Source organism: Chroicocephalus ridibundus, chromosome 4 (assembly GCF_963924245.1).
Source record: "Chroicocephalus ridibundus chromosome 4, bChrRid1.1, whole genome shotgun sequence".
NCBI lineage: Eukaryota > Metazoa > Chordata > Aves > Charadriiformes > Laridae > Chroicocephalus > Chroicocephalus ridibundus.
In genome coordinates, this window is record NC_086287.1 from 48,232,868 (window position 1) to 48,248,281 (window position 15,414).

At 46.1% G+C, this 15,414-nt stretch overlaps 1 protein-coding gene across 6 annotated transcripts in view; it reads right to left on the reverse strand.

The window, feature by feature from the left end:
• The window catches only part of TSPAN18 (tetraspanin 18), a 128,270-nt gene that overhangs the window by 19,039 nt on the left and 93,817 nt on the right, over positions 1–15,414 (reverse strand). For 3 of the 6 annotated variants that reach the window (XM_063332134.1, XM_063332135.1, XM_063332136.1), the window contains 3 exons: positions 9,318–9,407; positions 3,589–3,680; positions 2,670–2,864 (listed from right to left, as the gene is read on the reverse strand). In XM_063332134.1, the coding sequence (XP_063188204.1) occupies positions 2,670–2,864; positions 3,589–3,651 (258 nt within the window). In that variant the 5' untranslated portion in view covers positions 3,652–3,680; positions 9,318–9,407. The remainder of the gene's footprint in view (positions 1–2,669; positions 2,865–3,588; positions 3,681–9,317; positions 9,408–15,414) is intronic. The other 3 variants (XM_063332137.1, XM_063332138.1, XM_063332139.1) reach the window with 2 other exon arrangements.

Consider the following 15,414-nt stretch of genomic DNA (forward strand, 5'->3'; position numbering starts at 1 on the left):
GCAGCATCACATTCAAATTCATGCCTGAGACCCACACGTGAACGTGGGTACCCCCCACATCCAAGGTGAACATCCTGAGGAGTGGGGTCTTCCATGTTCGTCAAAAATCCTGCCTCGGCTCCTGCTGATGGTTACAGGTTTATCAGAAGTTTCCACAACTCGGCGTTTCATGTTTCTTTTTCACAACTCATCTACTGTTCCAGTTTGAGCAATGCTGTTCCAAAAAGAGCAGCAACTGCCTTTAACACAAAGGACCCGCAAAGGATGAAAAGTTTCAGGGGCTACTGCATCCATTACACGAGAGTGCAAAACAGGGCGTCTGCACTCAAAACTAAGCCAAATGAAGCCCACGCTGCCTGTTCTTGCTGCAAAGCTGAATTCAGTCCCGTGGTGAAATGTTGTACGCTCAACAGCACTTTGGATTCTGATTTTCATGGTGTTCTTTTGCAGTTTGAGGGTCTTTAGGACAACCCAGAAGTTATTCAATGTCTGATTTGCAGGCCAATGTTTGTTGCGTTTTGTGAACCAAATCCAAACGCTGGGAAATCTATTAACACTTCAGAGCCTTGTGCTTAATGCAACACATTAGGATCCACAGTGATGTTTTTTACCAAAAGACAAGCAGCTTAATGAAAAAATAAAAGTCCTTGCAAACACAGAAGCCAGAACCTAGAGAACAAACATTTGTATATCTGTCTTGTCCCTTCTATCTTCTGTTTACGTTTGGACTAAAAGCTTCAGATATACATTATGCATCGCACTGAAATCTCACTCAGCAGCTCTCCGGCTCATCAATTCTTTAACAACTTTGTAAGTGGACTTGATTTGATCTAGCAACTTTTCCCCAAGTACCACCCCCCCTGAAGCCTAACACTCTCCATTTTGCAACGTGCTCCCAGGCTCTCTGGCATACACTCAGGAATGGTTTGCCTTTTCGATGCCTAAAACTTTCTCCCATCAGACTTCTGGTTTCACAGAGGTTTTATGCATTTTAACATCAGCAGCCCCTGGAAAAGCAGAAATTAGCAACGTATCTCTTCCCACTCGATATCAGCACAGATACTCGTCTAAGTGCTTCACTGCTGTTGGACATGAGATAGCAGGCTGTTTAACAGAGTTGACTTTGATACCAGGAGCCCTGGAAGACCTGGTCAAAGTGGAACACTAATTCCTCATCCAGTAACTACTTTTCCAGTTTCTCCTAGCCTGTGGCATTACGTCCAGCTCACAAAGTTGAGCGCACTGGTGTATAACTAAAACACCAGGAGGAACATTCAAACCGATGGGATGTAACTCTCTGATGTTCCATCAGGAAAGAGCATGGCCTAGAGCTCCCTTCGTCCAGCCATGTCCCCAGTCTGTATGCAGCGGACATGGTCCAGGCTGAAAATATTATTCTTCCATTCCCTTACAATCAATACTTTTCACCAAACATTCAGTTTCTTAAACTGACAGGGACAGGCTTTGAAGTAACCTCAGGCTCATTGGGCCTGATTCTTTGCATTTTATTTTGTTCCTCTGGGCAGATCTTGATGACTTCACAGGTGACATGTTTGGTTTTCTGATTTACTTCTGACGCGAGTCACTACAACTCAAACTCACAATGCCTTCCAAAAAAAGGGCTTTTATGAGCAGGTTATGAATTCAAGGGGTGGGTGAGCCAAGTGCCGGAGGGAATTTATCCCAATGGAGCCAGGCTCATCTCTAGGAAAAAATGGTTTTAACATCAAGAAAGTGGACTTTATTGTTCTGTTTAAAAGTGAGAGACAAGCCTCTTTTGCACCATGAAGCAGCTGCACAAGACACAATCATAACAAAACACCGTAAGATCAAGATTTAAAAAAAACCAAATAATAAAATAAAAAACCAACAACAAAAACCCCCAACAGAGCCAGAGGGAGAAACACAAAGTCACACTTGACAAAAACAAAAAATAAAACTAATGATCTTTGTGTTTTGACACAGTAATGCCTTCCAGTAGGAGGTAATGGCTGGAAATCCTGCAGTATCAGAACTTATGGTGGAGGTCAAAAATTACTTATTTTAGAGGCTAGCTCTTTGCAAATAGTACTTGATGACCACATGGGCTGAAATTTAACCCTACCATGCAGGGCAAAAATTGCCCAAAGATAACAAATCTCGTTCATTTTAGGAGCAGAATAGGCTGCATAGGGGAGTGACCAGCTACTGAGAGCTGCAATGCAAGGCCACCATTTCTGCTGACTTGGGGAGCTTCACTACACAGATGCTTTGCTCTGCGTGTTCCCTCTGCTTTGCTGTGAACTAACGAGGAATGAATCCACAAGTGGAGCTGTGGGGTTTGGGTGGACAAAAGAGGATCATTTTTGGTCACTTTATAAAAGTGAAAAAAAAAAATCCAACAAAAAAACAACAAAACATCAACAAAAAATAGTTTTGAAACAAAGCTTAAAAAAGTCAAAATACACTCCTTGACTCCATACCCACCAGGCTCAAGCCTGGTACAGGGAAGAAACAAATTCTCTGTATTTCTAGCTGCATGTAAAAGTGCCCTAAACGTATTTATTATCTAAGAGAATAATGGCTACAGTAACAGACACCCTTTCATGCACTTATTACAGTGTCAACTATCCAGTCGCCCCATTCTTGGGAAACACTGCAAGGCCAACAGAAAACACAAGGACACTTACAAAAAGCAGGAGGCATTTGTTCTCACGGATGGCACCGCAGCAGCCAAGGAAACCCAGCAGAAAGAGCATCGCTCCCATAGCCAGCATGATGTACGCTCCTGTGAAGAGCAGAGGGTTGGCAGCCACTATCTCTCGAAAACCTGTGGGATCCACAATGACCCAGATGCCAACTCCCAGCAAGCACGCTCCTCCCAGCTGTCACGGCACAAGGAGAGAAGACAGAGGGAGATAGGTCATAAAACAGCTGCTGCAGGAAAAATGGAGTCTTTGCTATCTTTGGATCAAGTGTTCACTTGGAGAATTTGTGTTTCTCTGTGGCATGTATTTGCTGCTGAGCAGGTGACTGCTGCTGACATGCTACTCAGTGCCTCTTGGTCACTCAACGAAACATCTGCAGCAAAAGCACCTTTCTTCCTTCACACGTCACTCTAGCGTTTACTCCTTCCCTAATGCTGAAAGATCAAGTCTCCACCCGTTGCCACATCTGCAGGGGACAGCCCAGTGAAGGGGTACACAGGAACCACCCCACCCCCCCGCCACAAAGCAGCAAAAGGGTCACCAGGAATGACTCTATATGTGGCATGAAAATGACTGTGTTTTCTAGTGAAAACTTCAGCAGGGCACTCAGGACTAGAAAATGATTTCTTCTGCCATTCGAAGATGGCCCATGTACATTACTAGTTACAGCTTTCCCTCTGGTCTCCCTTGTCCAAGGACAGGGATAACTCAGAAAACAGTGACCACTGCGCTGGCTTTCTGAATATCCGAGCATCTTTGGATGCTGCAAAACCCTAGTGCAAAGCCGAGGGGATATTCTGTACCATGGCAACTTGACCAAATTCCAGCCTATCCTGCTGGGGAGCAGCAGGCTGCTGGAAACAGGAGGATTCAAGAGAGAAAGTAGATTCTAAATACTTACAAATATAAAGAAATTGAAAAGAAACATCAGGTACTTCATGCAGCTCAGACAGTCTCCCTCCATGGTCTTCAGGCTCCTTGATTCAATTCTTCCTGCAAAACACCAGCACCTCCTTAGCGCACTCTTTTTAATGGAGTGACACAATGCTACTGCCGTTCGTGTTTCCCCCAGATCCTGTAGAGATATTTATACAGAAGGGCTCTTTTCTTACCTGAACAAGGCAACACAGCACAGGCTAGTAAGATAATGATTACTGCTAAGTCCCTTTACGTTCTTCCAGTTCTAAAGGAGAACACAGACACAGAGAGGAGGTTGCAGGAGTAGAAAGGTCTAGCTTTGCTTGCAGCGTGAGATACGGGGAAAAATATCCCTCTGCACGTGAAGATTTTTTTTTCCCCCAGTCCCTAAAGCCTGTCAAGTCTAATAAGCACTGAACATACCTTTCTACTTCCTGACAAAAAAAGGCCATACAAGCTTCCTCCATAGAATGAATGCCATATAAACAAGGAGAACATCTTCAGGGAACCATCTGGAGGAACTGGGCTGGGAATGACTGCTATGTGTGGACATGGAAGGGCCTGAGGAGGCTGTCCTCACACAGTTACATTTACAGGGCCCAACACCTGCTTGTCATGCAGTGTGAAATGTTACCGTGCCACCAGAGCCCTGGTGCTGCTCTACACCCCACCCCACACAGGTGTTTTGCAGGCAGAGCCCATGGATCAAAGTTGGTAAGCTTTTAATGCCAGGAAAAAATGCTAAGGAATCTGAACCGGTTTTGAAACTCCATGTCTGAATCGGACAGCAAACTACTTAGGATAGTACTTCTATCGGAAGAGCAGCTATAAATCCTGACTAGGTGAGGCTACGTTGGAATAAAGTTTCTGCCCCCCAAAGCTTGCTGTTTAATGAAGTGACTGTGTCTCCCAATATGCAATTATATTACAAAGTACCCTAGAGGTACAGACAAATAAATACATAAAAGAGTAGAACTTTGACTGAAACAGAAGATAACGCAGTTACGGCACTGTGCACAGAGGGGTGCATACATATGCAAACACAAGTTTGCTTAGCTCCCTCGAGAAGCGCTCCCAAAGCCCACACGCTTCTTAACCCATCTCTTCCCTTTTCTCCACCGTGAATGCCATTCCCTAAACAGACCTGCATCCAACGATATTCTATGTTAGCAAAGTACACCCCATTCACTTAAAAGAAAAAAACAGAAATTCTGCAAGGTTTTTGACAACCAGAAATGAAACACTTTCTTTCACTCCTTCATTGTTTTTGTTAATCCACAAAACTTGGGAGTGCTGTAGAGCCTCACGGGGTCCTTCCCTCTGTGACCATGGGAACTACCCTGCTTTAGCCAAAGGGCTGAGAAAACCCACGGCAGGCAGTGCTCCCAGCAAGGGGCTGCCTGAGGTAAACAGATTTATATCATACAGTGTGTGTGTTTGCTGCACTTCTTTGACTCCATTTAAAAATCAAATCAGTTCCTCCCTACTGGAAAAACAGGCAGAGACACAAATGGCACGACGTAGAAGCTCATGTGGTCATGCAGCTGCTTTCCCTCTGCATCTTTGCTTGCCAGGGGCAGGACAGCAGCCTCTGCTGGCTGGGTACCGGCAAAGGAACCCCCTTTGCCAGAGGAATCCTGAGCAGATCCACAAAGCCAGTCTTACAGGCCACCTCCCTTCTGGAGAAACACAAACCTGAATCCGAACCTGAGAATGAGGGCAATATTTTTCTTTATGAAGTTTATTTTCTTATACCTCTGATACACAACTGTTCTGCCCAGAGAGACTCCCAGCCAAGACCGTGACTGGCAGAGATGGAGTGGAGCGCAGAACTCTGATGTGGGCCTGGAGGAGATGCCCACAGTGTTTAAAGTCATGTCTGCAAATGTCACAGAGTACGGAGATCTTGAAGTCCAGAAGGGTAAGGAGCTGGGGAGGGAATTCTTCAGTTTCATGGGAAAGGTGAACCTTCAGCTCCACTAACCCAAGAGCTTGGACACTACAGTAGAGAGGGATACGAAAGCACAGACAAATAGGACATTGGAACTTCAGCAGCCCCAGAACTGGTGGCACCCAGATGTTCCTATCACCATACAAAAAAGTTATGCTGTAACGAAACAAAGGATGGCTAAATCTCAATACATTAGCCAAAGCCTGAAACTTCTAAGTCCTGCTGCCTTGAGCACCCACCCACACGATCCATATCATAGTAGCCTTAGGCAAAAAAGGAATAAAAAGCAAACCGGTTTAGCCATATTGTCCCGCTTCACATCATTCACACTCATCTTGCTGCAGAGGCACCCACATGAAAAACATTGCCTGCGGTCTAAGCAGCACAGGCTTCTCCTGAGTCTAACGCTGTCTTGTTGCTTGGTAGAGTTGATAAATCACATTCCCACTTTACTTTACTTTCCAAGTCTGGGTCTGCTTCCTCTGCAAGACGAGCAGGCTCCCTTGGAAGCACTCTGATTTGCATGAGCTGAGTACGGGCCTCCTTTTCTTTTCAACAACAAACCTAAGCTACGATTCCTTGCATTGCTCCTGCCTGTGCATCCACTCACTATGTTAAAATGTCTTCTAGGTGTAAGCAGGGAAGGGAGACTCTAAACCCCTTGAGCAATGGGGTCCTGAAAATGTCTCTGGCAGGGCCAGGCAGCCACAGCAACCTGGGCGCAGCACGAACACACGCACGCTCAGCTTTGACAAGTGAGGACTCCCTTGTTTGCCTGGGCAAGAAATTGTCCCCAGTGGTGGTGCTGGGCTCCGATTTGTAATCTCTAAACCCACCACGCTTCACACAGCAAAGCAACAATTAAGTGCAACCCTACTAATTGCGCTGTGCTTCAAGGCAGGAACGCACCCTGTGGAGCTTACAAATCCCAAAGTCCTTCAGCTCAGGTTGTGCAAATGGAAGTCAGTGGCTACAGCGTGGGATCTGGGTTGGCAAAGCTTCCACATCGTAAGAACTTGATGCAAACTTCCAAAAATGCCAACGCACTGATCTGATCTGATCTGAGAAACAGATCAGGAGCTCTGAGTAACTGTTTCAGGGCTGGAACTTAGAGCTTGGAGACCCGTACATACCAGCACACCACAGTCTTTCCAGTTTCTGCTGGGTACCCAGATTCCCAAACCGCACATGCAAGATCACCATTTGGATCTTGTGATTGCAGCGATCAAAACAGGGCAAATCAACCAAAAGCACAATCTGACCTCTTACGTAGCACTTTAAACTGTTTCATGTCAGAGCTCAAGCACTCCAGCGTATATGAAATATACTACCATCAAGTTCCTATATGCAGTAGTGCTCTAAGACTTTGAAGAGTATATAACTAATGTTATTTACAAACAATGCAAGCAAAATGCAAACAATGTTACTTACAAATAAAGCCATTGTAAAAGCATTTGGGCCAACTGATGCCTTACTGATTAGCTGAAGGTACCTGAAGTCCCTGATGGCAGGCTGCATGGAGAAAATAACTGACATGAAAGGACGATCCTGACCCACAGAGCTGCTTTTTCCTTCCACTTTTCTTTTTAAGCCATACGCACAAAAGGCAAATTTTGTAAGTTACTCCTACTACACATTGATGCAAGTGCGATAAAAACTGAACGCATATGTCTTAATCCACCTTTTAAAAATATCTTCTCTCCCCTCCTCCAGGCCCCAAATTTGTGACAGATTAAGTTCTCCTCTGCAGGAGACATTTAATGCTAAGCAAACATTAACAGTCAGAACTGCAGAAGACAGCGGCTGACAGATGCTCTCCCTGGCTTGTCCCACCTCAGACCTGTGAGACATATGAGATGCATTTGTTTTTGTCTGCAACGTAGCTATAAATGTTCAGCTTTTTCTTAGGCAGATTATTCTACATTTCTCCCCCCTCTCCCCCAGTATGAATTTTATCTTGCAAAGTGATGAGGAGGCTAAAAATCCTCAGCAGTGTAGCCAGGAAACATAGTCCAGCTGCTGCAATCAGTTAGGAATAACATCGAGTTTTTCAAGGCAATGCATTTTTTTGTTCTTCAGCCACCATTTATTTCCTTCCATCTGACATTTGCTTTCGCACGCCTTGCAGCTACCTTGAACTTCACATATCTAAAGGCAGCTGCTCAACCACACCCCCAAAAACTGCTTCCAAGTTTCTCTTTGCTACCATTGACATTTCCCTCTACCCCCACATCCCTTTCACACTGGACTGAAACCTGCGGTTTCACTTTGATTTTTCCTTTACCTTTGCCTTGGAGATGGGATCACTGAAAAACTTAGGTTGGACAGGACCTCTGGATGTCATTGAGTACAAATACGCACTGTCTCCAATCCGGGCCAATTCCGAAGTTTGATCTAACTTCAAAGTTAGAGCAGGTTGCTCAGGGTCACATTAGTTAAGTTTTGAATATCTCCAAGGACTGAGATTCCCCAGTCTCCCTGGGAACCTCTTCCAGTGTTTGACTACCCTCCTCGGGAAAAGATTTTTCAAAACAGCTGTCCAAGGTGTGTCCAAGTCACCTTGTCATGAAAGGAGCAAGAGCATCCCTCAGATGTGCCAGTCTTTCAGAACTCTCTGGAGCACCTTCACCAGTCTCAAACCTCATATCTTCCATATCATACCATTCCTACCCTCTACTGAAAACAAGTGTGTGAACCATTTTCCTTCCCTGCTATTCCAACCATGTAATCCCCATGCCTAACATACCCCTGCAGTCTATTCATATTTCACTACAGATGGCTCATCACAGTCTCCGCATCTCGAATATTTGATAGAAATCACAGACTAACCAAGATTGGAAGAGACATATAGGAGTCACCTTGGCCAACCCTCATGCAAACCGCTTTTTCAGTCACGTCTATCACATTGTCCAGGTATATCTTCTTTTCACGCAAATATCTCTTTGCCATCAACATGTGTGAAGACCTTGTCCGCTGAACTGATCCATTGCTTCCTTTAAAACCTAAGAACCAGTTCTGCAGTACCTCCTACAAAATATTAACTAATATCTTGAGGAGCAAATGGTGCTAACTCACACCTGCTTTCATATTCAGGCACAATGCAAACAAGTAAAATCAGAAGACATGTTTGAAGCTCTCCAGAACCACTACCAGACAGCCTTTAAAGGAATTAGAAAATGCGGACCAGATTCTCTCCCGAGTCAGTGCATCTATTTCTAGGGGCTGTCCCAGCTGAGATGTCACTCGAAATGTCCCTGAAGCTCTAAGCTGCACTAGTGGTGAAGGACCACCTACAACCTGGCATCGCCCCACTGCGTCCTCTCCCTAGCAACATGGCAGCCCAGCCTTTTGCTTGCAGGTGTGGAGACCTGGCTCAGCATGCTCGCCTTCCTTCACAGAGCACCCCTCTCCCAAGAGGATTTCTGTGTTCATTATCTGCAAGCACTATCCAACTCCTTTAAACCAAAGTGGTGGAGCCTGCTAAGAGAATGTATCTAACAGGTGCTGCCTTCCAGAAAACCCACTCAGAGTATTATTTCCACACAGTCTGCTCCTCTAGATAAAACAGAGGTAGGGGCAGTTTAATTAAGAGACAAAGGGGGATGACTTGCTGCAGTACACCTCGCAGGTGATACGATGGCAGATGAGCTGTGTATTTCTTACCCCTCTCCTGCACACCACAGCTCCACCTAACCAGCCTTGACAGAGATAGAGAGGAAGCATCTGGCATGCAGAAAGAAAGAGCCGTAAACAAGACTCACCTTCACAAATCTTGGGACTTGAAGCACAGTGTCTATCCTAGTCTTTAGTTGTCAGTGTGTCCCATGTATCTCTTTCTAGCCAAGCTTGTCCTGTAAAGAGAAAATACGCAATTACTGCAGAAGTCAATAAAATGCAATCATGTTAAATACACAATTTATTAAAACACACCATCCTGATGAATATGCTCAGTCTAATTGCCACCTTAATTTAGTGTACATTAGCAGTAATGAAGAGCTTTTAATACCCAGTGAGGGATCCAGTTCCTCAGAATCTCTTTAACAACCTTTGGGGTGTTTTAAATGCCCACAGACCACATGTAAATCTGTAGTCCTATTACACATGCACCTCATACCACAACAGGACTAGATTAATACCAGCTGCACCTTCAATATTTTATAGGAGGTTTAGACAAACTTTAATCTGCTGTGACTTTACAGCCCATTTACCGGGAAAATGGAAAAGGCAGAGGAAGGGAGATGGAATGCATCTTTGGGAAGCCCAGCCCGGCCATTAGGAGCAATGGCCTGAGACGCTGGGTGCTATCCCTCGTTTTTCCAGCCAGCTCTCACGCCAAGATGAGCAAGCTATTTCCTCTCCCTCTGCCTCGCTGTCACTGCCCGGGAAGCAGCAACAGCGAGGAACGAACGACAGAGCCACCACGCTGCCCGCCCAAAGGCATTAGATAAACCAGCGCAGGCAGAGGGGCCCGGCTGCAGACCGCCACTGCCCTTGAGCTAACAGTTACAATATTCTCCGTAAATTTTAATTTCTGCCAGCACAACGCTAATGACGGTCTTTGGCTAGGCAAAGGTGAGGTGAGACTAACGTGCAAAGCGTGCTGGTTTGACTGTTGCTTTCTCAGGGCACTCTCTCCCAGGTGTTTTTTTCCACCTGTCTGACACAGCCCCAGCCCCACACTGCAGGGGCCGTGGGGAAGGGGCAGCCTTGAACCATTCAAACAGCACGCCACGCCATAAGGGTCCAATATTCACATGGCGTCGAGTAACTCGCTCGCTCATCTTTCGCATATCATTTTGTAATACTCGCAGCTTTGCTGAAGCCGCTGCTTCCCTGTGAGGGATCAGATAAGTCACCTGGGTCTATCCCTGCTCTCTCACTGCCAGCATTTCATCGTCATTTCTGGAGGGGGTGCATTTAACATCTGTTTCCCACAAACATTTGTGAATGCGCCTTTGAAAATTGCCTCCCATTAAGACTTCTGTGAGTAAAAGTCTATCGTTTGTTGTTGGCAGGAAGCAAACAAAGAGTTTCAAGGTGGCTGAAAATATTACAATATAAAACATATAATGAATATTCATAGACTTGTTGTTTTGCATTAATCCCTCACATTTAATGTCCTTCCTTTGTCGCTGTGGACCTACATTTCTGAATGATGAGCAGGGATGGCTTCCCTTTTGAAATCTGGAGGGTACAAACATCTATAGCCAATTGACCCATCTCTGCTGCAAAGTCCTGAAGGCACCTGCCGAGCAGCGGCTGAGTTGCCCCACTTTACAAGGCTGCGTATGGAGGCTGCCCCGGATCAGTACAGCTTTACTACCAGTGTGGAAGTTCAGAGGGTGCTATGCGACCATCGGGGAGATGGTTGCAGCAGGTTGCAGCCACTCCGGAGAGTGGCTTGGGGAATCTACAGCTAGGACAAGTGATAGTGTCACTGCCCCACAGCAGAGAGACCCTTTTTGAGAGTCAGATCCCAGTGTCCACCCTTACCTTTTTATCTTTTTCTTTTGTATGTGGGGACACTTCATCCTGTGTTTCACATGTGCAATTGAGAGACAATTTCTTCAGTTGTCCTATCCTGTGATGCCACTCTCCAGGGCTAGCTGCTGCCAGGAGAAGATGGCTCTAACTTTAAAGCAGAGAGACATTGTGCTATACAAACCTATCATTAGGAAAATAACCAGAATGATGGGATTCCTGCTCCTACTGCGTGTGCATATAATTACATCCCTACAAGCCCTCAAAGGTCTGCGTGAGAGAGGAATTTTATTTTTTTATTCCTCTTAAGTCACAATATTTTAAAGAAATTACAGCACCACAGAGAGGAAGAGCTTAAATGCTTCAGTAGGTACCAGCAGGTGCTGTGTCAGAAGGGATGAAAGAGTGTGTTTGGTGCCAAACAATAGCAATACTCCATCTTACGCTATGGCCCTAAAGGGGAGGAAGTCCCTGCCAAACAGACTCTCTTTGGTTAATAGCGACGATTTTGTCATTAGGGAGAATTGCAGAAAGTGCAAAACCACCATGCCTAATTGCGACTCGAGCAAGCTGATGCCTTTAATTACAGTCGCTGGGGAAACACAGTGGAAGCTGGAGGAACGGCCAAGGCCAAGGCTCCTTCCCGGGGGCCGCGCGCGTGCGAGCCATGGTGCCTCAGCTGGCTGAGCAGCTGCCTTTGGCACGCCGTCCGGCCTCCTCGCTCCTCTCGCAGCCACTGCATTGAGCCTCCTGGCTGAGCGCTGGCTTCTCTGCGCATTCCCTGCTTTTAGAGCAGCTCTTTGGGAGCAACAGGCTTTGGAGAAAGAAAAACAGCTAAACTCATGACTCCTGCTGGTCTCACGCAGCAAGAAGGACAGTTGGGACAGCCAGAGGGCGGGGACAAAAGAGGCTGATATAGTCAACAGGTAACAAGTGAAACAAGAAATGAATGGAGGGTGCAAGACGGAGAAGCAAGGCCTATCTTTGGGAGAAAGGCAGTCTCCTGCAGGAGGGCCACCAGATGAATGGGTTATAGGTGTCCTGCTTCACAAGTGCCTCTAGCTACTGCCAGTCCCCTTTGCTCACCACATCTGACACAGCAGAAGGCTGTGCTGCCATACAGAGAGACCTAGGCAGGTTGGAGATTTGGGCAGAGAGGAACCTTATGAAATTCAACAAGGGCAAGTGTAGGGTGCTGCACCTGGGGAGGAATAACCCCATGCACCAGTACAGGTTGGGGGCTGACCTGCTGGAGAGCCGCTCTGTGGAAAGAGACCTGGGAGTCCTGGTGGACAACAGGATGACCATGAGCCAGCAATGTGTCCTTGTGGCCAAGAAGGCCAATGGCATCCTGGGGTGCATCCAGAAGAGTGTGGCCAGCAGGTCGAGGGAGGTCATCTTCCCCCTCTACTCTGCCTTGGTGAGGCTGCACCTGGAGTACTGTGTCCAGTTCTGGGCTCCCCGCTCCAAGAAGGACAGGGAACTGCTGGAGAGGCTGCAGCAAAGGGCTACCAAGATGATTAGGGGACTGGAACACCTCTCTTGTGAAGAAAGGCTGAGGGATTTGGGTCTCTTCAGTCTGGAAAAAAGACGGCTGAGGGGGGACCTTATCAACACTTATAAATACTTAAAGGGTGGGTGTCAGGAGGATGGGGCCAGGCTCTTTTCAGTGGTGCCCGGGGACAGGACAAGAAGTAATGGGCACAAACTTGAGCATAGGAAGTTCCACCTAAACATGAGGAGGAACTCCTTTACTTTGAGGGTGGCAGAGCACTGGAACAGGCTGCCCAGAGAGGTGGTGGAGTCTCCGTCTCTGGAGACATTCAAAACCCGCCTGGACGCGTTCCTGTGCAACCTGCTCTAGGTGACCCTGCTCTGGCGGGGGGGTTGGACTAGATGGTCTCCAGAGGTCCTTTACAACCCTACCGTTCTGTGATTCTGTGATTTGCAAGATCTAGAGAAACAAAAACACGTGCTAGAATGTATGTTCAGCCACAGGAGAATCTGAAGACAGAATTCATACCCTGCTGGATCTCTGCAACAGGTCAGTGCTTTTATGGTGAGAGGTGAAGAGAAACACCTCTGTGGAAGCAGGATCAGATTAATATTCCCTTGCAGTGGCTTCAGAAAAAAGTAAAACTTTTGCTGCTCCTGAACTGAAGCTTGGCACGAGCTGTCAGCCCCATGCATTTTCCTGTAACTATTGCTCCTACATAAATAACTAATTGCACTGGAATTTCATAGTGCTTGCGTAGCAGAGTCATTGCTCTGACACGACTACATTACTGCATGCAAATCCAATTAGATTCCGAAGTGCACTGTGTAACTATAATCGTCCCCTGTGGAGCAGCGATGAGGGGACCTGCACAAGGCCATGCAACTAGATACTAAATTACAGTCAATCTACCTCCTCTTTAGTTGCATTAAAATGCTAATGTCACTGTAATATGGGCCCATTTACCAGCAATGACTGCCTTGCCTTGCAACACTGGAGTGAATGAGGTTGTTGCGCTGCCTGAGAGCATTTAATTCCTCTGTACAGTTGAGCGAGCAAAGCCCTTGGGGGCATCTTATACCTTTAAAACAATAACCTGATTGGCTTTTACAACACTAAAATCATATGAGGCTTGGAATGGTGTTCAAATGAATCTGCTAAAGCTACCCCAAGTTTCCTACCCAAGCAGAGCATTCAGGACAACTGGGCCACATCCCTTCCTCACTCCTGTCTGTCTGCTTTTAACAAAGACACATTTCGGACACCAAAAGGCTGTGTGTAACAGCACATTAGTCACTCACGGGAGGAAAAAGAGGGCTGGACTGAAGCTCTTAAAGCTTCATATAAATAGCACCAGCTTTGATACAAAGCCACTGATAGAACACTCACCATCTATGTTTTACATTTGCAACTTTGCACAACGCGTGCATAGACTACATGACATCATACGGAGGTAAAATCTCCCACATGTACACAGACATTCAAAATGGAAATTCGGAAGTCCCAGAGCAGAACCTCTTCTCCCAAATGCTGTAACCTTTGGAGAAGTGCTCGAGCATGTGTTTGAGGTGCCAGTATCAACATCAGGCCACAAACCACTCCATTTCAACTAGTGCAAGTGCGCAGACAGCACTGTTTGAAACACGACCTGCTCCTTTTGGCCCCTTCCCAAGCAAAGTTCAATAGGTAATCATGTCTGACGCTTTCACACAGCTTTTCATACACAGACATCAGCCGCCTCAGAAAAGAAGACACTGCATACAGAACCAACACATCTGATAGCCTGCAACTCTTTTAAGTTCTGTTCCTTAAAAAAAAGTCCTCAGATAGCTCACAGGTGTATTTTCCCTTGTATTAACTGCAGTATAATGGAACCATATGGTACCGATTGTCTGTCTTTCTAAACAGATGACCCAAAGATTATATGCACTGATAATATAACAATATTAATTCTGTTTATCAGATAGGAAAACCAAGGCTAAAAGGGGAATGGATGTGCCAGATCTCCTGACCCGCGGTACAGCCCCTCTGTTCACCAGTCCATATTGAGACCAGTCCCAAACCCATGAAAAAGTTGATTACTTCTGGCTAACGAGTTACACTCTTTGACAGGCATCTTCTGTCCCCAAAAGAAGTCTAGTTAGCATAGCAGAAGGATGGTGGCTAACTTTGGCCCACTACGTCTGAAAACATTTCCCTTCAGGATGGAATAAAATGTCACCCTCTCGAGTGGATCACGGAGTCGCATCACAAGCCAAGTGACATTATCCACTGTCATGTCAGATACTGTCAAGTGTTGAAGCACTCCATACGCTTGCACGGCATTCCAGACGCTTGGGGCATTTAACGTGAAGTGTAAATGCCTGCCACTTTTTCCTTGAGCCTGACACATCTCACCTTTACAACAACTGACTCCTCGGTGCGCTTTTCTCTTTTTCTATAGCCTTGCTTTGTTTGCAGCAAATGCCTGAGCCGTTTGTGGCATTCATGATTGTTTTGAAAGATGCAGGAATACATCTCGAACACACTGGGCAGTTGCTGTGGCAACCTTGTCCTCCTCAGACCATGATTTCCAATATTTTAAGAAGTTTCCTGATACTTGGCAGGCTTCAGGGAAACAATGCAGAGGAGGAAAATGATTGATTTTAAAGTAAGGAAGCAATCAAAATGGATTACTATGAGCCACAGGGTCTTGTCCTATCAAAAAAGATGATGATTTCTCCTTAGCAAGGAGAAGCAGTCCCAGACCAGCAGGCAGGGCCACGGGTAAGGGCCCACGGGCAAGGGAATTTCAAACCCCTTCTTTTATCAATTGTTTTAACGCCGTACAGAGCTTCAGATCAGTAGGTTAACTTCTTTTTGTTTTTGTTCTCAGTGCTTTT